This window comes from Corvus kubaryi, unplaced genomic scaffold (genome assembly GCF_017639235.1).
Source record: "Corvus kubaryi isolate FWS band 111438036 unplaced genomic scaffold, C.kubaryi_AGA036_p1.0 37341, whole genome shotgun sequence".
Classification (NCBI taxonomy): domain Eukaryota; kingdom Metazoa; phylum Chordata; class Aves; order Passeriformes; family Corvidae; genus Corvus; species Corvus kubaryi.
In genome coordinates, this window is record NW_024581112.1 from 10,654,556 (window position 1) to 10,681,971 (window position 27,416).

The 27,416-nt window shown below is 45.9% G+C and overlaps 2 protein-coding genes across 7 annotated transcripts in view; one reads left to right on the plus strand and one right to left on the minus strand.

Annotated features, from left to right (window-relative positions):
• The first annotated feature begins 36 nt into the window (after positions 1–36).
• On the plus strand, positions 37–19,246 carry WDR3 (WD repeat domain 3). Its single transcript, XM_042031188.1, has 26 exons — positions 37–293; positions 1,662–1,871; positions 2,290–2,408; positions 3,340–3,418; positions 3,753–3,848; positions 4,335–4,448; positions 5,357–5,458; positions 5,578–5,675; positions 6,589–6,684; positions 6,987–7,217; positions 7,961–8,054; positions 8,389–8,490; positions 9,134–9,219; positions 9,638–9,773; positions 10,514–10,570; positions 11,261–11,361; positions 11,507–11,618; positions 11,733–11,867; positions 13,151–13,201; positions 13,423–13,488; positions 14,296–14,388; positions 14,943–14,990; positions 16,377–16,420; positions 16,901–17,029; positions 17,510–17,603; positions 18,222–19,246. Exons 1-26 carry the CDS (start codon positions 123–125, stop codon positions 18,375–18,377), a joined length of 2,820 nt encoding a protein of 939 aa, XP_041887122.1. The 5' UTR covers positions 37–122; the 3' UTR covers positions 18,378–19,246.
• Positions 19,247–21,456: 2,210 nt separating this feature from the next.
• SPAG17 (sperm associated antigen 17) overlaps positions 21,457–27,416 on the minus strand; it is an 89,752-nt gene continuing 83,792 nt past the window's right edge. For all 6 annotated transcript variants that reach the window (XM_042031183.1, XM_042031180.1, XM_042031182.1 and 3 more), the window contains 4 exons: positions 27,110–27,170; positions 25,609–25,753; positions 24,307–24,444; positions 21,457–21,624 (listed from right to left, as the gene is read on the minus strand). In XM_042031183.1, the coding sequence (XP_041887117.1) occupies positions 24,314–24,444; positions 25,609–25,753; positions 27,110–27,170 (337 nt within the window). In that variant the 3' untranslated portion in view covers positions 21,457–21,624; positions 24,307–24,313. The remainder of the gene's footprint in view (positions 21,625–24,306; positions 24,445–25,608; positions 25,754–27,109; positions 27,171–27,416) is intronic.

Genomic DNA, 27,416 nt, shown 5'->3' on the forward strand with positions numbered 1-27,416 from the left:
TCAGGGCCGCGCTCGCAGCCGGGCCCGCTCTGACGCACTTCCAGCGCGGCGGGCCCGGAGCGCCGCACGTGTGGCGGCCGCCGCTGCCCCGCGCGTTCCTTCCCCCCGCGCTCGCCGCCGCCATGGGCCTGACGCGGCAGTACCTGCGCTACGAGCCCGCCGCGCTCTTCGGGCTGGTGGCCAGCGCCAGGGCCGGCGTGGCCTTCGTGGCGCTGCGCGGCGAGCGGGGCCGCTACGTGGCCGTGCCGGCTTGCGAGCACGTGTTCGTGTGGGATACAAGGAAAGGAGAGAAGGTGGGACCCGGGATGCGGTGGTGGGGCAGGGCTGGGGTGCGGCGTGCGGGGCTTTTAGGCCGCCTGAAGCGAAGCGGTTTGTGCTACTGGGCGGCTTTTGCAGGGAAGCGACACCTCCACAGCCTCTCCCCCTCTTGGGAAGGGTGAGCACAGCGTGAGGTTTGGTTATGATGCGAGTCTGCAGCTCCAGCTTCGTCCTGGCCCATCATGCTGTTGTCTTCCAGTTCCCCAAGCTGGTCACTGGACGAAAAGGATTCCTGCATAGTGTTACCTCTTGAGTAGTCCAAAATACAGTGCAATTTTGGATGCTTACAAGAAAGTCTTGATTATTACAAGAAAGTAATCGGTTATTTCTGTTTAAGGGATTTATAAGGTTTGTATTTGTTGAAATCCAACAGGTAGCACCACCACACATAGAACAGAGGAGGCTATGGATGATTTGGATAATAGATATCTGGAATGCAGCAATTCTCACCTTCGTTTTCTTTTGGTAGTAATTTGTAGCCATCCGTTGTTAGAGGGAGGGATTGGTGGTCCTGCTGCTCTGCTCTTACTGTGAGAGTAATTTGTTTTATCTTGACTTGGTCCTGCAATGGCTGAATCTCACGGTGGATCCCTTGACATTTGCCTCAGGACCTCAGTTGTGGAAGAGCAATTGCTGTCACAGTAACTGGAAAGCTGCTTCCTGTTTAGCTGGCTGTGTGAATGTTTTTGGACAAATCAGGGATGTCACAGAGTTTGTGGTTTGGCTTGGAACTTGGCATTCCATGTAAAAGTTGTTTCCTCTAGGGAGGTTGTGAGTTGTAACTTTAAGAACTTTGCCACACACTGCCTCCTGTGTGATTCAGAAATCACTGTAAGTACTACTGTCCATACAAACTGAAATCTGGTTTTGTTTCACAGCCCCTGGAGTGCTGACTGCTGGTATGCTGTTTTGGAGATGTTTGTATCATTCTCAAGTTCTTGTGCAGTCTGTGGAAAAGCAGCTCTGTCCTATACCCGAGAAAAGCCAGGCAAGAGTCAGGAAGAAACTTTCCAGCTTTACTCTCAAACCGTGTTTCTTGCTCTCTGGCACTTAATATATGGGGGCAGAAATTTCAGGTTGTGAGTTCCAGGGCTCATTCTACACCAGTTTCCTGTGTGATTATGAGAAATTGCTTCCCTTCTAGCTGCTGTTTGCCTTTGAAAATGGGGTTAATGACACTGTTTTTTGGTACAGGAAGTTGAAAAATGAACTTACGGAGTGGCAGAAGTGCTCAGCTGGAAGTTCAGGAGAAGAGTAGACTATATTCTTTCTGCTGTGCAAGTGTCTGACTCTGACATGTCATTTATCAACATTATACATGTTTTGTCTCCTAAAAATTGCAGGTTCTTATCCTTAAGGGTCTCAAGCAGGAAGTCAGTTGCCTCTGCCCCTCTCCAGATGGGTTGCACCTGGCTGTTGGGTATGAAGATGGAGCAATCCGTGTCTTCAGCCTCCTAAGTGGAGAATCCACTATCACTTTCAATGGACACAGGGCTGCAGTTACAGCCCTGCAGTATGACCACCTGGGTGGCAGGCTGGTGTCTGGCTCAAAGGTGAGGCTTTCACATCTGGACCATGGCCCTTTCACAGAGATGCCCCATGGGGAAGGCTGACCTGCACTAAAATGTTCAGTATTTTAAGTGTGGCCTCTGCCCATAGCCAGAGGATGGCAGTGAGAGGAGCTGGGGACAGTGATGGAGCTGGGGAGCCCAGGGCTGGGTGAGCAGTAGGGTACTGGTAGAGCTGTTGAAGTGAAGAATCCTGTGAGATCAGGAATAGGAAGTGTTTCAGGCTGGGACAGCAGTACATTTATCAGTCTGACTGCACCTTTGGGGGAAGCAATGTCATGTGCATTAATAATCCTTGAGATTCAGAGTGAGAAAGTGTGCTCTTAGGTAATCTTTTCAGTCTTATGGCAGAAGTTTTGCAGAGACAAGGGCCAGTCCCATGGAGACACTCTCTCTGTTCCAGGATACAGAAGTCATCGTGTGGGATGTCATCAATGAGAGTGGCCTGTACCGGCTGAGGGGACACAAGGATGTCATCACTCAAGTCCTTTTCTTGAAGGAGAAGAACCTGTTGGTCACCTGGTGAGCCAGACAAAGAATAATTGTTGATCAGGAAAGCAGGCATGGTTGTACTTGCAATTTAGACATCCTGTGTGCTACAGCCATTCGTATTTTCCTTCTTGTCTCATGATACCTCAGACCCACCAGCATCTTTGAATGTGATTTTGTCACATCCACATATTTTTTGAGTCTGGTGCCTGAATCCAAGTCTTAGAGCAACTGAAATGGCCATGCTGAAGAAAGTGTTTGGAAAAGGATTTAACTTCTTGGTACATCCATCAACTTAAAATTATTGTAACAAAGAATAGTGATAATGTGTTCATTATGTGTGTAACCATTTTGGGGTTTTTTGTTGTTCATCTTGAAGAATTGAGCAGCCTTACCTTCGGTATGAGTAATTCACACAGCAGTGTGGCAGAAAAATTGCTTCCTTGTAAGCTGTAAATACATGAATTAAAAGATGATAGGGTTTTTTTAGTTGATTTTTAGTTATTCAACTAAATGAGCTGCAAGTTGACTGAGTCCCTTTAATAATAAATGGTTGACAGGAGATACTCTTGCTGAAATATCAGTCAGTAATTTTTTACTTTTTAATATTCCATTTACTATCTTAACAGAAAAGTGCATGCAATCAGTTCAGTTTAGAAATAAAACAAGTTTCTTTGGCTTTTTTTTTTTCCTCAGATGAAAGAAGTAGTATTTTGGTTTGGTAGATGATATCCATTTCTTAATGCAATTTCAAATATTTGCCAGGTCAGCTTCAGTGACTTGATAGATATCTTTTTGCAGTATTGCTGTACTTTGTTTTTGTTTGGCTTGCAAAATTCAGTGTTTGAGCAGCTGCTCTGTGATATGTTCTGACGTGTTTTAGATTTTTTTGCATTTCTACCACTTAGAAAAGTGGTGAGCTCTGGAGCTTTTCGTCATGTCTGAGTTTTTCTTTTTGTTCCAGTGCCAAAGACACACTGGTGAAATGGTGGGATCTGGACACCCAGCACTGTTTCAAAACTCTGGTTGGACACCGAGCTGAGGTAAGGGGATGTGTGGGAGCTGTTGGGGTGGAGGGACTCGGGATGTCATGGCCCAGGCTGTGCTTTTCTTGCTCTCAGGATTTGTAAGCTGGCACCATCATACATTTTTTTACCTATCATTAGGCTTTAGGAATGAGCAAATGAGAAACTTTCAAACATTCCAAGAGCTGTCATCGGATGCAGTGGGTGACAATTCCCATACACATGTCCCCAGAGGAGGTCCCAGCTAGATCCAGTCTCTGTTTGGCTGCTGTTTAAATAAGTCAATTAAAGATGCTGGGCTTTTGTTATGATAGTTAAAGGAGTCAATTCCTCACATTGTGCCTTTGGACAGGTCTGGGGGATGGCTTTGCTGTCCAACGAGAAGCGTCTGATCACTGGGAGTGCTGACAGTGAGCTGCGGGTGTGGGATCTCACATACATCCAGGAGGTAGGACATTCCCTCTGTAACCCCTCAGAGCCCCCTGCCCAGCTGCTTGTCTTTGAACTGAGATGAAACTGGAACATGTTCAAATCTGATGATGGATGTTCTGGAAAACAGCCAGAGCAATAGTCTGGAAAACAGATAGCAATAGTCTTTGCTATCTGAGGAGTCCAAAAGCTGCTCGTGGGATGGGCTTTGCTGTTTCCTTTGTTTTGAGCTTTCAGGTGAAGCTGTGAGCACTTCCTGAACAAGATTTCCACAGTGTGTCAGATCTTCCTGCCTTCTGACTTAACAGCTAGAGAAGACAGTCTTGTGGGTGGATGATAATCATGGGAGCACATGGAGTGCTTGGTGCCTACAGGAATGCTGTAGGACACTCCAGTGTATGCTAACCAGTTGTACCTCCAGGGAAATGAAGTGTGAGACAGAAACCACAGCTCTTGAGGTTTAAGGTACTCCTTTTGTTGTTTTGTTTTTTTTTCCTGTGAGCAGGTAAAAGATCCTGATGAACCAGAATCCAAAAAAAGCAAAGGGCCTTCTTCACCTGGAGCAGAAGAAAACACTGAAGAGGATGAGACCTTAGAGTTGGATGAGCATCCTGAGGAAGTAAGATCAGTTTTCCATGCTGTCTGTGAGATGCTGTATCTAACCCCATTTGCATGGTTTATATCCTGAGTGTGATATTCAGCCTGTTTGGGAAACTCTGACAGTTCTTGTCTTGCTCCATAACACCTTCCTCAGCAGCAGTTGCTGCCTCATCTACCTGCAAAACATCAGAGATATGTGTGCCAAAACACCCACAGATTTTTGCTCCACTGACAGTTTTTCTTTTCATTCTATTTGAGAAGGACTAGCAAATGTATAAATAGTGCTAATAGAGCTGTTTCATCAAACAACACAGAAATAAAATAGTTACTAGCTGGTTGGCAGCTGCTGAGTTCAGTGCTGATGCTCAGCGTTGCCGAAACGGAGAGGTCAGAGTTGCACTGTAATGAAATGTGGTGTGAGATTGGATTGCAGAAAGCCATTCCCACTTCTGCTGCTGCTGGAGACTTCACTGAATCTGTCTTTCTGGTAGAACTTTCTGGGGTACTGCTCAGATCTCAGACTGCTTGTAGTTGTGGTAGATTATTAATTAATTTTCCAGCTTCCTCTCTGGAAGATTTCTCTCCCTTCAATGCCCTGTTTAAGAGTCTCTGTTCTCACCATCTCTGCCTCTTTTGACTGAGCTTTGCTGTCTCTTAAATGGCAATGGTTTGCCAATGAAGTTGTTATTCTTCCACTGAGACTGCCAATGATTATTTTCAGCTTAAAGGCAACAAAACACAAGGAGATAAGCTTGTAGCTCACACAGATTCTTGTTTTGTCCCCTTATTATCCTTACTAGCTGTTCTACCAGGACCCTGTAGGTTCATTTCCCCTTCTCCTTGGCTTCTCTTGTCATCAGATTTCTGAGTTTGCTTGAGAAGATCACTTGACCATTCAGACCCAAGTTTGTTCCTCTTTCCCCGTAGCGCATCGTTAAGTGCAGCAAAGTTGGATCCATCATGCGGGAAGGGAGAGACCGGGTGGTGACTCTTGGCACAGACCGGATGGGCAAGTTTTTGGCTTGCCATGTGAGTAATGGGGAGCTCTGCTACTGAGTTCTAGAGGAGGTTGGTAGAGACCTTGGGTACTTTCTGTAAGGGCCAGCCAGGGCTTTGCATACCTTTGAATTTGTTTGCTCTGACTCTAGGGAACAGATGCTGTTCTAGAAGTGTTCTCTGTCCTTTCTGAAGAGGAAATCCAAAAGAAATTGGAAAAGAAAATGAAGAAAGCAAGGAAAAAAGCCAAGTAAGTAATTTTTTGGATGCTCTCTGTATCCAGAAGACTCTAGAAAAGCTCTTAGGTTAGAAAAGCTCTTCAGTAACGTTACACAGTGGTTGAACTCCAAGCTTCTGGCCATTCTCTTTGTGCTAGTTGTTGTATTTTGTCGTTGCTTTCCCTGTGCATCCTTGATGCTTGTCTCAGCAGCACTGTTCCCAGAGACTAAGGAAATACCTTTCTGAGTCTTTCCTCTGGGGGAAAAAAAATAAAAGCTAAAGTGTGCAAAGAAATGGACATAGAATGGGTTTTTCAGAGCTGCTCAAGTGTTTATACTGCTTGGTGCATCAAAGTAAGTCCTTGGTAGGCAATGCAGGAATGAGAGTTTCATCTGAGAAGTCACAGTGAGTCTGATACCTCATTTCCTGTTTTACAGCAGGCAGAGATACAGGTGAGGGCTTTCTTAATGTTTACTCTGTGTTGAGTGTCTCACTGCATATCCCGGCACTTAACAGGTGCCTCAGAACAGCCCTTAGGTGTGTTTTGGCTCCAGGGTAGAAACTAAAGCACAGGGCATGTAAATCTGGAAGTGCATTTTAGCAATGGCTGAGAGCTTTTGGTGAGTGATAGGAGATGAGCAGAAACTGATCTTGCTCTCAAACACAGCTTCTGTTGCCTGTTTTGTATCCATCTTTGTAATGTGCCTTGTGTTTTGGCTGCATAGGAGGTTGCCTTTCTTAGGACAGTTTGTGTCTTTAGTAGTCTGCATACTGGCATGAACTTCGCTGTGCGCCCTATTCTTAAATGTTGTTAGCACGGCTGGATAAGAGGGAAGTTGTTTTCAGCAGGCTGAGTGGTTTCCTTATGTTTTCTCTGTCACTGTGTTAGTTTGTATTGGCTGTGCTGGGTCATTTGACTCTCCTCCCTTATCTGACATTTCCAGACAGAACTCTGAAGAGGAGCCTGAAAGGAGTGTGGAGCTGAGCCTGCAGGAGGAGATTCAGCGGGTCACTAATGTCAAAGCTTCTTCTAAAATCAAGTGAGTGGAAAGTCTGTTATAGAGTCTGATCAGTGATTATGCAGCTACCTGGGGAGAGCTCTGCATGGCTCAGTGCAGGCAGAGGTGGAAGAAGTTTCCCCCTCAGCACATGTTTAGCGTGGAGCTGGGGAGAGGCCTACCATGATCTCCAGTCCATTTGCACCTCTGTGGCTCAGTGTGCCCTTGCTTGTTGGATGTGCTCTGTCTATATTCCTCTGTCTCAGTTGTTCTTGATATTTGATCCCTCCTACACTTTGTCTTGTTGCCCCTGTGTACAGCTCTGATTTTGTCTAATCAAACAGGTCATTTGACTTGATTCTCTCTCCAAAAGGAGAGCTGAAGATGGTGCTGCTGCTCCAGAACAATGTCATTGAGTTGTACAACCTGGACCTGTCAGCACAAGTCCCTCAGGCTGTCCGTGTGTCCAGGATAACCATTGGAGGCCACCGCAGTGATGTCAGGACGTTGGCTTTTAGCTCTGACAACATTGCCATTCTCTCAGCAGCTGCAGAGTCCGTGAAGATTTGGAACAGGTATGCAGTCCAGTTGTGTCAGTATCCCAGAATTCAGGGATGCTGTGTTAAGAAAAGCAGTGATAAGAAAGAGGGGACAATGGAAAGAGATAAAACAATGAATGAAGTAAAGGAAGTAAATAGAAAATTATTTTTCTTCTTTTGTTATTGGGGAAACTGAGGAGCTATAGATCTAAAATTTCAACACAAGGTCTAAACACAAAGGTCGTACAGTATTGACTGTGTTCTGCTATGGGTTTTTTTCTGTTTTTTCCTTTTTAATAAGAGATATTAACTGTTACCCTAAACAAGCTGCTGCCTGTTCTTTAGGGCACCTGTGGGTTTCTTCACATCTTATCTGAAGGATCTAGGGTTAGACTGAGTAGGCTATTGCATTGATCTAGAGTGTTGTGTGTTGATGTAGAGTGTTGTCCCTGTGTTTCTCAAGTGGTGCTGATTTCAAGCTTAATTTCCTCTGAGCACTATCTTATAGTCCTCCCTCCATCCAGAATTGCTCTTTGAAATTAGGAGCTCTGTTCTCGTTCACAACAGCAATAGGTCATGATAGTGGACAACATACTGGCATGCTTTTCTGGAAATGTTGTTAGAAGTAAGGCTGGATAGTGTTTGGGTCAATAGGATGGTGGTGGCTTATCTTCTGACCCCTGCTGAAAGACAGCTGTAGGTAGAGGCCACACTGGAGAATGTCTCACTGAGCAGACCAGATTCTGAGTGTGGCAAGAGGTTTTGGGCTCTGTCCACAGGTTGACCTTGCAGTGCATCCGGACGATGGAGTGTGAGTACGCGCTCTGCTCGCTCTTCGTCCCCGGAGATCGGCAGGTCATCGTTGGGACCAAGGTAAGGAGTGGCCCTCTGACCCCAGACTGCCCAGGTGTGGGAATGTGTTAGGAAAATGTCATTAAGGCAGCCTCACAGAAAATGCGTTGCCTCTCCTGATCTGGAGCACTGCTGCGTTCCCAGAGACATTATGGAGCTCTTGTGGCTGGAGCTGGACAGCAGTGGAGAGCTTTGGGAAGGCCTGATGGAGATCAGGAGTTTGGCCCTCTGTGTGTAACAGCCACCTAATGAAGCTGGCTGCTGGGGACATGGGTGGCAGGTGGCTCTTCTGCCAGGAGCTATCATGAGTTGTGAGCAGAGGCTGATTCTTCCTCTGTGATGTCTTTTTCCCCAGACAGGGAAGCTGCAGCTGTATGACCTGGCTTCTGGCAGTCTGATAGAGACACTTGATGCTCACGACGGGGCAGTGTGGTCCATTGCTCTTTCACCAGACCAGGTGACCCAGCCATCCTTTTAAGTATCATCTGTTGCACATCTTTTCATGTAATTCCTTCCTATAGTACAGTATTTGCACCACTGATAGAAGCCTGGGAACCCCTCATCTTGGGAGTGTCTAAGAACTTTCTAGTGGAATCAAAACCATAGCAAGAAATAATCTGCCTGATATTCATCCACCCTACAGATTAAAACATAAGGCATAGATTTTGTCCTTGTTCTTAATGTAAAATGTTGGACTGTTCTTCCTTCAGAAGGCTCTGCTTGTAGGGTGGTGGTAAAGTGTGTGTGGTCCAGTAACAGTGAGAGTCTCAAGTTGCCCACAAAACAAAAGCATATTGTTACTTGCAGCTGAGATGACTGCTTTCAATCCCAAAGTGTCAGTCCAGGTTTTGTTTTACATTGGGGTCTTTGTCTTAGACCTCCAAAATAAGCTAGAGCTTTTGAAATTGTTGTTGTTGCTCAGTCAATGCATGCTCTAACCAGAGCAAGTGCTCCTGGTGGTGTCCACTTAAACATTAATGCTGTAGGAATGTGGGACATTTCAAAAACCTCCTGTATGTTGGCAATTCCTTGCTATAGACCTTCTCTGGGTGATAGCAGCTAGTTTCACAACTGGTTCAAACTTCTGTTTTTCCCTACAGCATGGCTTTGTGACAGGAGGTGCTGATAAATGTGTCAAGTTCTGGGAGTTTGAGCTTGTGAAGGATGAGAGCAATGTTCAGAAAAGGTGAGAAGATAAACCTTGTGCAGGTTCCATTGTCACTGTTGGGTGCTTTGGCCTTTGCTGTGCGCTGCAAGAACTGCCCATGACATCTGTGTGGAACACATGGAGAGGAGTGTGGGCTCAGTGCAGTTTTGTGAAGACCTGAGCTTAGCTGGAGAAGGGCATTTGCCTCATTCTGATCCCTTTTTGTGTGTGAATTTAGTGTCTAATCCGGCTGGGCCTGCAGATCGTTACTGTAAATGCAGCAGTGACATTCATCAGCCATCAGAGCCTGCTGATCTCCAGTTCTGTCATAGTGAGGAATGAGGTGCTGCATGTTAGAATTCACTTGCTTTCCCAGGGTGCAGTGTGGGGCTTGTATCCATATCTTTTCCTAGCTTGTTTGTTTGGGATAACAGTTGTTTGTTCCTCTCATTGCCAGGCTTTCCATGAAACACGTGCGCGTTCTACAGCTGGATGAAGATGTGCTGTGTGTGCGGTACAGCCCCAACCAGAAGCTGCTGGCTGTCTCCTTACTGGATTGCACAGTGAAGGTGTTCTATGTTGACACACTCAAGGTGTGTGACCGAGCAGGCTGTGAGGCTGTGCAGGAAGGGATGTAACTGTAACCTGCAAGATCAGGAATACAAAGGAAAAGTGTCTGTTTATTGTGGAGCACCAGTAAGAGCCAGAGACACCATGCATCCTGCTTCAGGGGCCTGTTTGCTGTCAAACCTGACAGAACCATGGCTGTTCCACACTGGGAACTGGAAGATCCATTTTTCATTTAAAAAGTGTTATGAGCTTGCAGGTGGCAAGGTTCATTCTAAATCCTGCAGACGTGGTGGTACTCCAGATCTGTCAGGCACTGTAAGGGTGGGGATGAATGTGTCTCACATGGTGTTAAATAGGGCATGGCAGAAGCAAAGCCTGTGGGAGGAGAACCTTCCTTGTGAGCAGTGTGTGGTGGATTTGTGAGCTGTGTATTAGCATGGGAATGTTAGGGAGTGACACAAGACAGACTGGTGCTGACAGTTATATGGAGAGAAACAGAAATAAACTCCATAGGCAGTGGTGATTGGCACCAGAGTTAGCTAGAGAGCAAACAGAGCTGGCTCAGCTTGCTTGGGTACTTCCACCTTCTTCTCAGTTCTGCCCTCATGAACCTGCTGCTAACAGTGTTCAGGGCAAGAATGAAAGTGGGGCAGTGCTAGAAAAACAGCTCCTGAGGCAGAGCAGAAGTAGTAACCTAGAGCTTGAGATTTTTCACACCTCTCTACACAGCGTGTCTAACTAAGCCACTGTTCTTCTACTTCAGTTTTTCCTCTCTTTGTATGGACACAAGCTGCCAGTGCTGTGTATGGACATCTGCTATGTAAGTATTGTTAGGCCTCTGTTATGTGGGGCTCTGGGGGATGTGGATGAGTGTGAGAACCTCTGCTGGCATCAAGGCCTCTAGGATAATGCTTTCTTGTCACCTCCTTGCCCCTGACTTAACAGTTTCTGGGTGGGACAGAGCAAGCCCCTTCTTAATCTGCAGTCCTGTGCTCACTGGAAGGGGTATCAGAGTTGGGGTCATGACAGAACTGACCTGGGGCATTTGGTGAGCGAGTGGAAAACAAAATGCTGTAATGGTTTCTTACACTCATTGTAAGAGGTAGAGCCTGCTTTCTGCTAAAAGTTCCTGTGTGAGAGGAGCCTGAATTGTTAGCAGGAGCAGAGGGCAGGTGCTGAGAGGGAGCAGCCTCTTCATGCCTGTTCATTCTTGGGCTGCATCTCGCTCTGAGGTGTCTTTGGAATGAGGCTCATTAAAGCCAAGAATGTCAAGATATAACCAAATACCTGCAGAGGCTCAGAGGAGGGCCAGAGTGCTGTCAGTGGGCTGTGCCAGTACCAGAGCGTGGGCCACTGGTGAGGGGGTGGAGGGATGAGGAGGCCATATTTCATACCTGAGTAGGCCAGGTGTCTGCCTGCTCTGCTGTACAGAGTCACTGGGGCAGCAGCAGTTCCTCATGGGGCTGCCAGCCAGCTCCCCATGCCCTCCTCTCTCTTTGTTGCTCTCTAGGATGGGACTCTAATTGCGACTGGGTCTGCTGACAGGAATGTGAAGATTTGGGGCTTGGATTTTGGGGACTGTCACCGTTCTCTCTTTGCCCATGAAGACAGGTTAGTCAAATCCTGCAGCATCTCTGGGCTGTGGACTTGTCTCCAAGGGGTTGTGATCCAGCAATAATCCTTTTGTCCAGTATAGAGCAGGGGGAGTTCTGCAGTTTCCCTCAAGTGGGTAAATTTGAGCCTTTTTCTCTTCCAGTGTGATGTATCTGCAGTTTGTGCCCAAATCCCATCTCTTCTTCACAGCTGGGAAGGACAGCAAGATTAAGCAGTGGGATGCAGATAAATTTGAACATGTCCAGACACTGGAGGTAGGAAGTTTTGGAGTCTGTTGAAAGGAAGCATTATCCCTGCATGAGCAGCATTTTCCTCAGGGGTGGAAGTTGGGTGGTGTTAATGTCATATTTCTTCTGTCATCTATGCAGGGGCATCACCAGGAGGTGTGGTGCTTGGCACTCAGTCCCAATGGAGACTATGTGGTGTCAGCATCCCATGACAAGTCCCTGCGCCTCTGGGAAAGGACGAGGGAGCCACTTATTTTGGAAGAGGAGAGGGAAATGGTGAGAGTTGCATCTTTCCTACAAAAAATTACTTCCAGACTTGTTTTTGTCTGTCTTTAGTTGTGATTTTCTACAGGTCTGTCGCTTACAGTCTTTGACATTCTCTTGTGCTCCTTTCAGCACAAGTTTGTTTGGGAAGCAGCTCAGCAGGTGGCTGATGTGGAGGGATGGAGAGCACTGCTCCTGTTAAATGCGTTTTGTCCCTTTTTCAGCTGTGAGAGGTTCATTCTTTCTCAGTAGCAGGCCCCAGAGCTCAGGGATGCTGGAAAAAGCCCCTTCTATTCCATTTGAGCATGTATTGTGAGGAATCAGACTCAGAAGGACTTCAATAGGAAGGAAAGTCTAGAGGTCTCTGGTCCAACTCCTTGCTCACTGCAGGATAATCTTAAAGCTGTACCAGACTGCTTAGAGACTTACCTTGATACATTGACATCTCCAAGGAGATTTTCCAGGCTGTCTGAGCACCTGTTCCAGTACTGAACCACCACTGGGGTTGGCCAATGTTTATTTCACGTATCCAATTGGAGATTGCCTTGGAACAATTTGTAACTCTTATCTTTTCACTGGATTCCTCAGAGAACCCTATCTCTGTCACCCCTTCGTAAGGTAGTTCTCAAACCATGGTGCGGGGGAAGGAGGCAGAAATGCAGAAGCAGGAGTGAATGAGAAACCTGCAATGGGTGTTCGGGGTGTTTTTATCCCAGCCTGTTTGCAAGAGCCGACCCACAAGCTGTACCTTGATGCCCTGTGTTTTGTAGAAGGAGAGACAGAGATAGCTCTTTTCCAGATTCCAGAAAAGTTTGTTTTGGGTCAAGTTTGAATAGCAAGGTGGGCATGAATACACGAGTAGTGAGTTACACATAACATAATTGGTACTTTTTCATGTGAGAGATGGCAGACCAGAGACTCTTTCCTTTTGCAGCCGAGGACAACCCTAGGACTTCTCTAGATTTGTTCCCTCTGTGTTGTGTGACTGGTGAAAGGTGTGGTGCTGAACTGTGGTGTCTATCTCAGCTTGGTGGGATTCTGAAGGGCTATTCCTGCATCCAGAGCACAGACCTGGATTTCTTTCTCTTTGGGAGATTCTTGAGTTCGGTCCCCGGGTGGGGACCAGGGACAAATGGGTGTTTTGCCACTGGCATTGTTGGTCTCTGCTGACTGGTCCTGGTTTTGCAATGGGCTCCATGAAGCCCTCCAGGCTGCCTTGCTCAAACAGTCTGGAAGAGACTTGCACCCTTGTCTTGCTCACCCCTGTTAATATGTTGTGTTCTCATCCTCTGTAGCAACGAGAAGCTGAATATGAAGAGAGTGTAGCAAAGGAAGAGCAGCCTGTGGTGAGTTGCACTGTCTCAATGTGTGTCGTTCTGACTGTACAAACCCTGGAAAAACTATTTCTGTAAGAGGCATAGCAGAGTTATCAGAGAGGATGGATCCTTTTCTTGCTTTGAGGAGGTCCAGGTGGGAAGGTGCTGCTGATCTGTGGCTGCTCCATGATGCAGTTGGCTCTGTTACTGTGGAAGGATGGAACTGCAGCTCTGTATTTTGTATTTTGTAGGTGGCTGGAGAGAAGCAAGGAGAGACAGGGCTGGCAGGAAGGAAGACCATTGAAACCATCAAAGCGGTAAGGCGGTGTTGCTCTGCCAGCGTGGCCTTACCAGTATCTTAAGGGGGGCTGTCATGGGGTCACAGCATCAGTTTGAAGAGTAACCTGTGCTGTCACATAAGGGCAGATTGCCTCTGCCTGCAGGAGCAGTCTGTCCTGCTCCATGGTCAGCAGGGAGGGTTTTGACTCTGGACAGTCACACACCAGCAATTCTTTCCTCCTGAGAGGAATGAGATGTGGGGTTCCTGTAGCTGCAGCTGCCTGTCACAAGTGGGACAGGCAGAGCTGTTCTTGCCCTGTGGGGTTTGCATCCCAAAGGAGCACAGGGCAGCTGGGATGTTCTCAAGGCATCAGGCTTCTCCCTGAAAAGATGTGCAGTCTGGTGGGCATCTGTGGAAGGTGGAAATCTATTGTGGTGCTTGAGATGGGAGATTGTACTAGGAAGGTGTGGGGGTGGGTAGTTCCATGGCTGCAGATTTCAACAGTTTGGTGCTTTTCAGAGGAAATCTTTAATCTGTATAATCAAAATGGCCTGGCCGTGGCTTGTGCCTCAAAGGGGCACTGCTTGCTGGGGCTGGTGGTCAAAGCAACAACTGAAGTTGCAGCAGAGAGCACCCAGGGCAGTGGGGGGATGTGGATGGTGTGTGACATCTTCAGGACACGACCTGTGTGCTCAGGGTGGTGGTGCAGTCTGGAGTAGAGGTTATCAGGGGATGTGCCATGTGATGCTTTGTGTCAGCACCTCTGCTTCCACCTCCATCTGTCCAGATGAGCCTTGGCCTGGCTTGTCTGGTGTCACTCATGTGCTGTTCTTGCGCTGCACAGGCTGAGAGGATCATGGAAGCCATCGAGCTGTACAGAGAAGAGATGGCAAAACTAAAGGAACACAACGCCATATGCAAAGCTGCCGGAAAAGAGGTAAAAGACTGAGGAACGTAGCAATCCTGAGGTGTGCTGCGTGTATCCTTCCAGCTTAGGTGGAAAGGCATGCAGATAAAGTCAGGACAGCTGGAAACAGCAGACATTTGCTCAATTCTTTTGGAGAACCAAATGGCACCATGCTCTGGGGCATAATTAGGGGTGTGTTCTTTCCAGTGATCTTTATGCTTAAAGTTGTAGCAGGATGTAAGTTTTGTCCCTGGAAGAGCGTGCTGCTGCAAGTTCACCCTAAAGCCTCATCTTTGCCTTCATCTCAACACTCCCTGCTAAATAAGGGGCTGTGATAGAAGTGGGAAAAGTGACAAGAAGTGGAAGGAAATTCATCCATGTTTGAGTTAGTCATATATGAGAATGAGATTATCTGGTGGCTGCACATGAGGCCTTCTGCAACATTCTGGGGAGGTTGGAGGTGTGGGAATTGCAGGCAGACACTCAATAAAAGCTCTCTTCTACTCTGGGTAAAAGTTTGCTCTGAATATGTATTTATACACACATACACACCTGCCTCATTCTAACCCATTCTGTGTCTCCAGGTTCCCTTTCCTGTCAATCCCATCCTCCGTGCCTATGGAAATATTACAGTAAGTGGAATGCCCAGGCCACAGGCTGTAGTCCATTCTCAGCTGCAGTGGGGCTGGTTGATTTGCTGGCTGAGCCAACATACTGGGTTGCTGTGGGGAAGGACTGCTTGGTTCAACCTTCTTTGCTTGTGCAAAGTGAATATAATTTGGAGTTTTCATGTTGATGGGGTCTTTTTTGTTATTTATTTTATTTTTTAGTATCATGCATGTGTGTTACAAAAGTTTAACCCTGTCAGGGTTAAACAACCCTGAATAAGCCATGACTGTATGATGTTCCTTATCATGAACCAGAGGTTTACAGTATTCTCCAAGATATGGGAAAGCTAGTTCAAACTTTTTCCAGGTTTATTTATGTGGTGTTGCTACACCAGTTACTGATTCTGTTACTATTCCTGCAGAGTTTACATTGAGAAATTCTGAATGGTATTCTCAATGCCCAGGTATTGCAGGCTAGAGCTTATTCACTCATGTCATACTACTACGCAACAGGTTTCACTAAATTCTGAGAATTTTGGCATATTACAAAACACACAGAAGGATGCATGGATTTCATTGATAAATAAAAATCCACTACTCTGAGTAGATTAGTTTTTGTTTTCCTGGTTTATTCCAATGTGCACTCGCAGACTGTGTTTTCTAAGCATCCTGAGGAAGATCCTTCTTTTTTCACTCACTCGTCTTCATGCCATCATACAATGGGTTGGATGGGACCTTAAAGATCATCTAGTTCCAACCCCTCTGCCCTGGGCTGGAACACCTCCCACTAGACCAGGCTGCTTGAAGCTGTGTATCAGTGCCAGATGAAACAGCCTTTGTCTTCCTTCTAATTACCTGTAACCACCTTGCAAGAGCCCTTCTGTCCCTTCATCCATGATTATAGGTCTGTTTAATTATAAGTTGGATAGACTGAACAGAAGTGAATAAAATCCTGTGACTTAGTAGCTAGAAATATTTTTCTTTCCCAATTCCCAGCTCTGGTCTGCATCTGCCAAATGGTTTCAGCAGGTAAACAGAAGTAGCAGGAATTAAGTCTTTAGGAGATGAGTTTGTGTAAGATTTTATATATATGGTTTGTGTCACCAAGCTTTTTATCCAGTTTGTACAAGATTCATTGACATGAATTGAGATGATTTAGCTGGTTGAATATAGATTAGATTTTTCACAATATACTTCACCAGTGTAGAGTACCCTGAGAAGGCTGAGAGAGAGCTTCTCAGAGTGGCAGCTGATTGAAGCTGAAGGGTTTCCTCTTTGTTATATTCAGCTTGATGCGTCTGTCTCGCTGGATGTGACGGTGTGTTTTTAACTCTGTGAACTGGACCTTAGGGCATGTTGGTCCTGCAATGGTTCTTGTTAAGCAGGGCTGGTGTCTTTCCTCTGTTGCAGCCTTCTGCGTACGTGCTGGAAGTTTTCAAGAAGGTCAGGTCGAGGTGAGTCCCAAGAGCTTTATTGCTGAATAGATTTGTGACTGAGTGTTGGATTTCTAGGCCCAGGACTGGCTGGGGCCCTTGAATGGTCTCTCATATGAGGTATGGGCAGTGCTAGAGAGTCTGGAGTCACTGTTCCCGGCAGCCTTTTTTGGAACATGCATGGAATTGGGGAATGGGAAGTGTTCCTTCCACAGGGAGTGTGGGCTGAAGCTTGTGGATGTGGGTTGGCTGCTTGGAGATGCGCACGTATGTGGAGAGCAGTTTGGGGATGCTGAGGAGGGAAGGCTGTGTGCCTGCTCCCTGTGCCACAAGATGCCTGGGCTGTGCATCTGGTGCAGGTGTGGGCAGTCATGGACCATCTGTGAGGAATGCTTAGCACAGCTCAGTACCAGAACCTACCTATGTGGATGTGTTTCCTGCTCATCTGTAGCAGGGCAATGGCTGAGACTAATGCTTGTGTCCCTTTGCTTTTTCCCTTAGTGAGCTGGAAGAATCTCTCCTGGTGCTGCCCTTCTCCTATGTCCCTGATCTGCTCAGACTCTTCAATGAATATATTCAGCTGGGCTCAGATGTTGAGCTCCTGTGCCGAGCTCTCCTCTTCCTGCTCAAGTGAGTCCTTTATCTGCCCAGACAGTATTTCAGTATTTCTTCTGAGTCTCTGGGCCTGAAGCTCTGGGGAAGCATCCTTGAGAATAAACGTGTGGTCTCTGCAGGAGATGGGGAATCTCTGCAGCCCACAGTGTGTGGGAATGAACTGATTGGATGCAGAGTGCTGACACGCCCAGATGGGGTTGCTGGTCCTGGTGGCCCCAGTCTCACTGGAGTGAAAGATCTCACATTGAGAGGCACTGTTGGTGGCACAGAGTCACCAGAGAGCCTGTGTCCTCAGAAAGACCTTCCCCTTGAACCACTGCTAAACTTCAGAAAACAGCTTTTCCAGATAAATTTGTCCATGCCTGTTACAGTGCTGGTCTGGGGAAGACTAATTAAAAGAAAAAGTATTTCCAGAGCATACAGAGGCTCAGGAGAGCGGCTTTGTGATGTTTCTGAGAAAATGCTGCAATACATCGCTGCCTGCTTTGTTCCCAGGATACATTTTGGGCAGATCACAAGCAACCAGACGCTGGTGACAGTGATTGAAAATCTGAAGAAAACCACCATCTCCAGAGTCAGTGAGGCCCGGGTGAGTGTTGCATCCTCCCCTGTTCCAGGATCTAGAATAATGGGATGAGACAATGTTTGTGAGCATGAGTTGTCTGTGGTGTCCAGTGGGGAAGTTGGTTGTGGGCCTGAGCCCATTTAAACCATCCTCTTTTGCACTAGGCTGCCTTTTCTTTATGTTCCTCCTCATGTGAGAGTACCCAGTGGTGAGCTTACACTTGTGCTCCCTGCCTCACTTGCGCTTGGTTTTCTGATAGGTGTGTTTAGATTTAGGCTCACTAGTTTCTAAATATGTGGGAGGTAAAGTAACTCCCTGCTTCTCTTGGGCTTTTCTGTGGCTGCTACCTCAGTGCAGACTGTGCATTTTCCCAGAGGAAGCTTCAGGTGCCTGCCAGCAACTTGTCTTTCAGAAAATACAGTGCATTATAGCTGCTCTTAAGAGAGGACTGTAGGGAACTGAGTGCAGGACTGACTGTTCTCCTGCTTAGATGAAGTTTACATTTAAGCTAACGTTGCTTTCTTTAAATATGTGGATTGTCTTGTTTTCATCATCTCAGTAGAGAGTGGCCAGTGCAGAACTCTCTGCCCCCTAACAAGCTTGGGATGTGCCTCACAGTGTGGTGCTGGTCTGTCTTTGCAGGATGTGCTGGGATTCAACATGGCAGGGCTCCAGTTCCTGAAGAGGGAGATTGAGGCCAAGGATGAGGTGACATTTTTTGCTGATGCTACTGAACGTTTTGAGGAGAAGAAGAGGAAGAGGAAGAAGAAAGAGAAGATGGTTCTTGCATTGCTCTAGCATTTGCTGCCCAAGACCCAGAGCACCTGGCTGGACTCATGTAACCTCACTGCTGACCATGGAAGTGTTCTTGTGGCTGAACATCTGTGATGATGTCCAGTGGCTGGGATGAAGTCTGTCCCCTCCCCATGTGGTATAACCCAGCATGTGAACCCAACTCAGAATGGTTGTCTCTGAGATGGATTCTCTGTAGTCTGCTGCAGATGGATGCATTTGGACTCTTTCTCAGGTGGATGTCAAAGGCTCTTCCTCCAGTGGAATACCTGTTAGAAATGGAGTTGATTTATCCTGAGATCAGCTCCTTCTGGCAGCATTGATTCAATGGAATCCAGCACATGAACTGCTGGTGAGACCATGCCCTGTCCAGGGAAGCCAGCTGGCAAGATTTTTCATGGTTTTGGCACCTGCTGGTGGTTTGTGGCCTCGGGAAAAACCTCTGTGACTTCTGCTGAAGTGTGAGGGCTTGATTTACAGCCACTCACTCTTTAGTGGGACAGGGAGAAACATGGCTGTACTCTATTAAAGGCATATTTATATTTGTTTTATGAGACAGTTTTGTTCATAGTGTTTTGTCCTGGTATTTCTTTTGTAAATCCTCAGCTGCCTTGGCCTGTGTGTCAGTTTTCAAAGGATTTCTTACAGAGAATAAAATCAGTGGGAGCAAATGAAAGGGCTGCCATCTCAGACTGTGTTTTTCTGGAGAGCTGGCAGACCAAGTGTGAGAAGCCTGGATTGTTTGCCTTGATACTTGCTCCAGGCTTTAGAAATGGCACTGATTTTTTGCATAGTTGTACTTGTGCTGTATCAGATAAAATGATTTATTTTCACAGTGAGGGCAGTGGGGCAGAATAAAGTGAACAAGTCTCTGCTGCTGTTGTTATTAATTTACAGCACACGCTGTGTTTTTTTACCAGTAGTCACAGGTTTGGGGTATGTGGTGGGGGCTACTTCCAGGTACTTTGCTGAGTGTTGGGCCTGACGTAGGTACTCAAAGCTGAACTTCTAACTTGAGTTTCTTATGGGTTTTTAGTTGCATCCCAGTTGTGGCTGACTGCTGTCTTTGACTTAGGTTGTCTATTACCAGCAGTTATGCAAAAGGCCAACAGTTCAGTTGGTCAGTGTCTAGGCAGCACCTCAGGTGTAACAACCATGCCTCCACTGTTTGTAAGTAACTTTGTCAGGGGATGATTGTTCACTTGCCTCTTCAGAGTCTGGGTGATTTACACATTGTGCTCCATTTCCAGGTGGGGCTCAGACTGTAGAAATGGCAGCCTTCATACAGCTCTGCCAGTTGTTTCCAGGTGCGCCTATAGTTTTGTATTTGTCCAGATATGGATGAAACTTGCGATCAAACAGCTGCACTCAAACATGTCTGTATCCTGACTTATGCTGTTCTATTTAATTTTATTCCGTTCTTTTCCTTTACTACTCCCAAAATAGACCCTCATAAGAGGGGTTATGATGGGGAAGAGGAGGCACTGTAGGGTGATAGGTTTTGTTGGTAAAGTCAGCTGACATCTGTTATCCACATCAGCTGCTGCTGAAATGGGTCAGCCCTCTGGAAAAACAAATGTTACAGATGGAGAGGTGGCTTGTGACACCAAAGTGCACCCTCAGCTGAGGTGACTGAGGAGAGATATGCCAAAACCAGGTACCAAAGGGGGAAGGCTGACTGTGCCTCTGTTTATCCTAATAAAAGGAAATAGGTGTTATCGATGCTGTGTAATGAGCTGCTTGCTGTTTGATCATCCCCTGGGAGGCCTGGGAAAAAAAAACATAGCCATGGGCACATGAACTCAGGGACTGATGAGAAGGATGTAAATGGTGGTATAGAAGAGTGGCTTGGGATGCAGAGTCATCTTATAATGATGACAGGTATCCTCTGATCCAAGTTGGAAGAGGTGGAATTCCTTGACCTTTGTCTTGTTTGCTGTCACTGGTATTAGGGAAGAATCCTTGGAGAAAAGGTCTTTCAGGCGTGGGAAAGTTGTTGTTCTCTGTCCCTAGCTGCTGACAGGCTGCCCCATTGAAGTTTCCCCCGGTTCTCAGATTTGTATCACTTGTGACTGCTCTGTACTAATGCAGTACTCGGGTGGCTACTGAGAGAGCCCAGCATATGCTTTACATGGAAGAGCTCTGTCCTGTGCCAACAATCCACCCATAGGAATTTTGATTTCCTTGGGACATCAGTTTGCCCATTCTTGGGGTGCAATTCCCTGGATTTACAAACATGAGCAGGAAAGCACTTGCAAGTACAGGGCAAGCTTAAATCTGTGTTGTTAGAATATGTATCTCACCTAACAGAGTGGATGGGAGGGTTCAGAACTGGCATTCGTATTTCACACTGGTGAAAGCTACTATTAATGCCCATTCATGGGATTCCCAGTCACTGTGAAGTGTTGAGAGAACAAGTCATCTGCATACATCAAGGAAAATTCCCCATCTCTCTCAGGATGTCACATGTTGGAAAAAGAATGAAGTATGGGAAAGCACCTTGCTAGAAATGAATTCATAAACCTGAAGCAGAGCTGTGCTTGGATACACAAATATGATGGCTCAAAAAGAGCCTGTGATCTTTCTTTTAGTCATTGCTGTAGGTAGGAACAAGGAGGGGGAAAAGACCACCTCTAAGTGGCTCAGTCTTCCACTATGAAGAGCGATGAGCAGATGAGCATTTGAAGGTGCTCATGTGTGATTGTGAACAAGAGGGTGTAAGAATCCCTCTCTGTCAAGTGTAACTTCGTGTACTCACAACCCCCATCTGGTGTTCGCAGCTAATCACAGGTAGGTGAACACACAGAAAGTTAAGCCTGTGATGGTGAAAGCAAACAGAAACTTAGGAATTAGAAAATCAGAACAGGTCAGCAGCTCCTGAAGAATCACAGCTGACTGCATTGAAACCTGGTGCATTCCCAGTACCTGAAAAAGATTTCAGGTGCCTCAGCACAGGTTATTAGAAACCTAATCTCTTTTAAAAACAAACTTCTTGGGAACCATTCAGCACTGCTCTGTAGTAGGGTTGAAATACAGTAATCTTTCCACTGTTTGCATTTCAGACAGCCAAAGCAGGAGATTGTGCAACTTTTGAACCACCTTTCCCATTAATAGGGAACAGGCAAAGTATTTATTCTCATTTAATCTGATTAAATAAATGAAAAAAATACATTGGGATGTTTCCATAAGGTTGGACTAAAATGTAGGTATTTCAGTGTTGCTGGTCCTCATGTTGATCTTCTTGGGGTCTAACCTGTAGTGGAAGAGGACAGAAGATTAACATGAATGGAAAGAAGACAAAAACAAGAAACCCCAGCTCTACCTTTGCACAGTTGTTGAAGCAAACCCAATAATTACATCCAGATTTGTTGTAAGTGTTGTGTGAGCACTGTGATTGCTACGGACTGGCTTCAGTAGATTTGGCCTTTTGCTGTTGGAAGGGAACAAGATGAGACAGAGTTCTTACATGGGCTTCAAGTAGATTAAGAGTTTGCTTTTATTGCACAAACAGAATGGCATAAAAATCATAACCTCAGATTCAGGATGGATGGTCTACTTAGGAATACTGAAGACTTTCATGGGCAGCTTCCTGTGCGGTGTTTAATTATGAGTATATTAAGAGAATCTTTTTGAAATGTTTTAAATATTAATGCAAAATAACTGCAGAAATCTAAATGAGATAGGACTAAGTTTGGTCAGGTGGTTCTTGATTAGTGATTTTTGCTTGTTGGTCTCTACTAGGAGATGTGGCAAATTTCTGATCAAGTGTAATATTGCAGGGAAGTTTCTAGTCTCAGTGGAGACAATCATTGGCTCTGGTGATAACCACCTGGGGAAGGTGATAGGAACTTAGAAAGTTGTCACGGTGCCTCTGCAGTGACTTGACTGTTTCTGTTCTGGATGGCTGAACAAGACTATTTAACCAGTTACAGGATTTAACCTAGGAGTGTCAGTGTTTCCTGTTTTGGGAGACTAAACCAACCAATCCAGAGTTCCTTGACATGTCTGAGATGGATATGGTTTTGAGTCTAGGAGATTTTGAGGGGAGGAATGTTCAAAAAGGCATAGGTACAGTTGTTTAGGTAGCACGGGATAGCTGCAGCCAGCTTCAGTAGGAATTATCAATCAATTCACAAAAGGACACGGTCAGAAGAGAAGGGAAGGGAGGTTTGGCTGTGGTGACAGCAGCTATGATTAGCTGGATTAGCCATGTCAGAGGAGAATACCGTGTAGTTCATTTCTTTCCCTTGGTGCTTGTCATGGAAGATAACCCTGATCAGAATTCCTCTTTGAACTGGGGGTGTCTCACTAAAATGTGAACTGACTGGGTGAGTATTTCTCTTCTGTTTCAACACGAAGTGAGAGAAGTTTGTTTAAACTTCCTTCATGATGAACTCCAGGTTGTAAATCCCTAAGCTGGAAGGCATTAAACTGGTTGTTTTTCTAGACTGTAATTGTGTGTTACTCTGGGGGTAAAATTCCACACTGGAAAAGGTAAGAAGATATTTAATCAGGGAAAAAAGCGATACTTGATGTATACTGGGCAGTCCTAGAGCAGATGCAGCAGTCAGAGGTACATGGCTGTGAAGTTTTTGAGAGCTGACTGATGTGGTTGCTTTACTTTTTCTCCACAGGAGAGGAAATGAGATACAGCTGGAATTTCTTTGCTGATTGGTTAGATAAGATGGCAGGCCTACAGATGTTTAAGTTGAAAGGATGAAAAGATGATGTCAGTGTTACACATAAGAAGCAAACAGGGACTGTTGAGCTGAGAAGAGACATCCATAGGGTTCCTGTTTATGAACTGTCACCATTGATTGTATTGTAGAGTGCCTGAGCTCATGGGGGTGACGTGAACACCAGCCTAATGTTAAACATGTTGACTGGTGGTTTGTGAGGAATTCCCAGTAAGGCTTTCTTGTTGTCAGGGAAGACTTAACCGTTCTAAGACACTCTTAGAAAGCATCCAAAGGAGGGCTATGAAGATTAAAAGTCTGGAGAGGAAGCCGTGTGAGGAGGGGCTGAGGTCACTTGGTTTGTTCAGCCTGGAGGTGACTGAGGGGAGACCTCACTGCAGTCTGCAGCTTCCTCATGAGGGGAAGAGGAGAGGCAGGCACTGATCTCTTCTCTGTGGTGACCACTGACAGGACCCGAGGGAATGGCCTGAAGTTGTGTCAGAGAAGAATTAGGTTGGATATCAAGAAAGGTTCCTCACCCAGAGGTTGGTGGGGAATGGAACAGGCTCCCCAGGGAAATGGTCACAGCACCAAGCCTGACAGAGCTCAAGAAGTGTTTGGACAACGCTCTCAGGCACATGGTGTGATTCATGGGGCTGTCCTGTGCAGGGCCAGGAGTTGGACCTGATCCTTGTGAGTCCCTTCCAACTCAGGATATTCTGTGATTGTTCATGTAGACTGATTCTGTAAGGCTACAGAAATGTGCTGAGTGAAACTGTGTGCAGAGGGTTGTGTGTATTTGAACTTGTCACATTAAGGCTGCCCTATCTGTAAGACTCCTGGCCCTTGTTAGACTTGCTGTCAATGTCAATGGGTCACCAGTAAGATTTGGTTTTAGAAAGTGGAAAATGTTAAAGAGAGGCTGATTTATTAGAGCTTAACTGTAATAAATCCAGCTGCCAGGAGGCTCAAGGACTTGTTTAATGTGGAGACAGTAAGTGAAGGATTTGGGACAGAACTGAGGCGTCTGCTCTGCTGTGAGTGCCTCTGCTAAGCTGAGCAGTTGCAATAATCTGCAGTTCTCTTGTAGTGCTTTGGTTAATGACATCCAGTGTTTCCCTTCTCCTGTCACAGTTACCAAGTCAGTGTGACAGGTGCATCATTTGCATGAGGTTTGTTCAGGATGCTGCTGATGAAGCAAAGAGGAGGTAAAACAACTACTTTAATTTACAGCTGGTGTGACTGCATCCAGTACTTACACTAACTTCAAGGCTTTCGTGGGAGTGTGATCCGTAACCGTGGCTTGGGGCTTGTGGGAACTGCCTGGACTGCTGCTGCCATCCCCCCCTGGGGGTATCCTTCTGGGCGGCACTCATAAACGTCACTGGCTAACACAGGTGCAATGTCATGGTAAGGATCTAACCGTTTTGGTACATTTCTTTAACTAAAATAACATCTGTGGAGGGAGGAATGAAATAAGGTTGTGAAACATCTTGAAGCTGTTCTATTGCCCTCAGCTCAAAGATTAAAGGAACAGGTAAATGTGGGGGAAAGGCACATGTTTTGGAGGCTGGTCTGCAACTGTGTCTGAGGACTGGGTGAGTGGGAACAGAACAGCAGCTGGTTTTGCTGCTATGCCACCCATCCTGTCTAGCTCAGCTCTGCAATTATAGGCATGAAAGGTTTCTTTGGATCAATGCAAAGTAAATTTAGGGAGTTTCAATGTCACAGCCAGGGCATATAAAGGCTCAGTCGAATCACTGTTATCTATTACTCTGGTCAGGCTCAGAGCACCCTGAAACTCTCCTTTCTTTGGTAAGGGTGGTCCTTACTCTGAATGAAGCTTTTGGCATGTTTGGATGTAGCTTGCCTTGCTATTTCTTTTACAGGTTTCCAGAGGATCCCTTCTCACAGACTTCTAAGTGTAAATTTGATTGAATGTCAAAGAGAACTTCACCCTTCTAATCTTGCCCTTAAAAATGAGCCTGTAATTTTATCTAAAAAAATCATTGTAGTTTCTGGAGCACAAGGGAAAGAGAAACAATAGCTATTGACTTTGCTATACTGCTGTCCTCAGTTAAACAACTGAAAAGCCCACTGAACCCACACAGGCTCATTTCTGACAGCATTCATGTGCTTCTGTGCTTGTATCTTTGCTGCTGCAGGGATTGTCCCATTTGCCTGTTCAGGATCAGGATGATACATCATTTTGTTGCTCATGACGTTTTATCACCAGATACTACTATAGATTCGAAAATGTAATAAAGTATTTTCATGATGGGTGGTGGGAAAAAGTTCCTATTATTTTAATTGGTTTTTTGAAAGCCACATCTTTCTGAGTTGCCATTCTTCCTTTCCCCACTTTTCAAACCATGTTACTTTGATGCTTTTGGCATCAGAATCTTAAATTGTTCATTTGTTGTGCTTTTGAAAACACCCATTTGTGTATTTCTGAAAAGGACAGCCTGCACTGGAAACAGTGCTTGAGGCTCCTGACAGGAAGATGATCCCCAGGGTCGATGCTACAAAGTGCATGTAAGAAATAATACAACAAAGGATATTTGCTTTTACAGGCAGGAGAAGAGTTTCTGTCTCTGTTAATATTTCAATATCATGGGAAACTTCTTCAAGACCACCAGAGTCCTTCCCTCCAATTACCATGGCCAAAATCTCTATCTCCAGTTCAACCTGCAAGCCTGCTGCCACCTAGGAGAGACAGAGGATGACTCACAGGTAAGGTGCAAGTTCCATACATGGTCCCCTCCAGCAGTCCTGGGAGCACGTGGCTCTTCAGTGTTTGATGCAAGACTCACTGCCCAGCACACAGGATTGCCCAGTTACCCAGTATCTGTCTTGCTAGAAAGGTTGGTACAAAACATTGTCTCTTCACTTGGCAGTTTGAAAGAAAACTGCCAGGTGTTGGCATTTTCCCCCCTTAAACTTCCTTTTAGGTTCCAGAGGAAAAAGGGGAATTGGGACAGCTGGGAGAGAACCCAAAGGAGAGGTGGTTGATGCCCCAAGCCTGTCAGTGTTAGAGGCATTTGGACAGTGTCTTTAATACCATGCAGCCCTGAAGTGGTCAGGCAGTGGGACTAGATGGCCAGTGTAGGTCCCTTCCAAATGAAAGAAAATGTTCTATTCTGTTCTAAAAAGAACACAGAGGTAGGGAGATACAAAAGGACTAATGTGTGGAGAAAAGAAGAGAATGGAAATTATTCCAGCCCTCTAGCTGGATTTCTGTAAGGCCTTTGACACAGTCCCCCACAACATCCTTCTCTCTCAACTGGGACCTTTAAAGATCCCTACCAACCTAAACTATTCTATGATTTTAAGTACTGAGTTGTGGCTGAGGCTCTGGACTAGGAGGTTTGACCTGCACTCTGGCACTGCCTCCCCGCACAAGTCATTGCTTCTTGATTCCATGCATTGGCAAGATACTGCTTGGTATTACGTGGATGCTCTGGGGAGACTGGCCAGCACTATTTCTTCAGATAAAACAGGCAGGTGAAAAGAGAGACTGAACAAAAGCAGAAAGCATGAAAGCTTCCTGCTTAATGGGATAATTTAATGTGCTATGGTGCTTTGCTAGATAAAAGATGTAAGGTGGAGAACAGTTGGAAACAGGAGAAGAAAGGATTGAGGCAATAGCTTACTAGGTTCAAATCCTGAAGGTACCAAGACAGGAAGTTAAGTCTAGGCATAAGACAGAGCAGATATAACAAACACCCTGAGCAGAAGGGAAAACTGAGGCAGTGGTAGAGCAATCCTGTTTGCTTTGAAAAAGCTCTGTTTAACCTCACTGCTTGACCTGCTGCTTTTCACTAAACTTCACATGTTTATCCCTCTGCATTCTGGCACAGGCTGAGACTCGAGTGCATGGGGTGCTTAGCTGAAGGCGGCAGAGGGATGGTGGAAGACAGCATCACTTCAAATAACTTTAAACAAAACTGTGTACCCTGGCAGCTCTAGTCTCAGACAGCTGGTGTCCCAGACAGGAGTGCTAGCTAGCCTGAGGGTAGCTGAGTCTAGAAAAAAACCCAAAAGCTCTCCTGTGTAACCTACAGGTCCTGGTGTGTACATCACTCTCAGTCCTGTGTATGGAGGCGGCTGCTTCACCCGAAATCTGTGAAAAAGAGAAGAGAATCAGTTTGCCAGAAACTGTTGCATGCAGGAGAAATCACATGTAAGAAGCAGGCTGCCTGCTCTTCCTCTGTTTTTGTAAATGCCAGCAGAATTTCTTAGCTCATCCCTTCCATCATAATGTACAAGTTGGACCACAGCAGTATTCCTGGGCTTCTCGCCAAGCCTCAGGTTTCTAACAAAAAATCCCCAAAGGAGCAGATGATTAGGCCAAAGTAAGCCTTCAAAG

Bases quoted from the DNA above. Each gene is read 5' to 3' on its own strand.
- WDR3 (XM_042031188.1), top strand. From the start codon at position 123: ATGGGCCTGACGCGGCAGTACCTGCGCTACGAGCCCGCCGCGCTCTTC. The intron at 3,849-4,334 runs GTAGGACATTCC...TCCTGTGAGCAG, and splicing joins ATCTCACATACATCCAGGAG to GTAAAAGATCCTGATGAACC. The intron at 10,571-11,260 runs GTAAGTATTGTT...GTTGCTCTCTAG, and splicing joins TGTGTATGGACATCTGCTAT to GATGGGACTCTAATTGCGAC.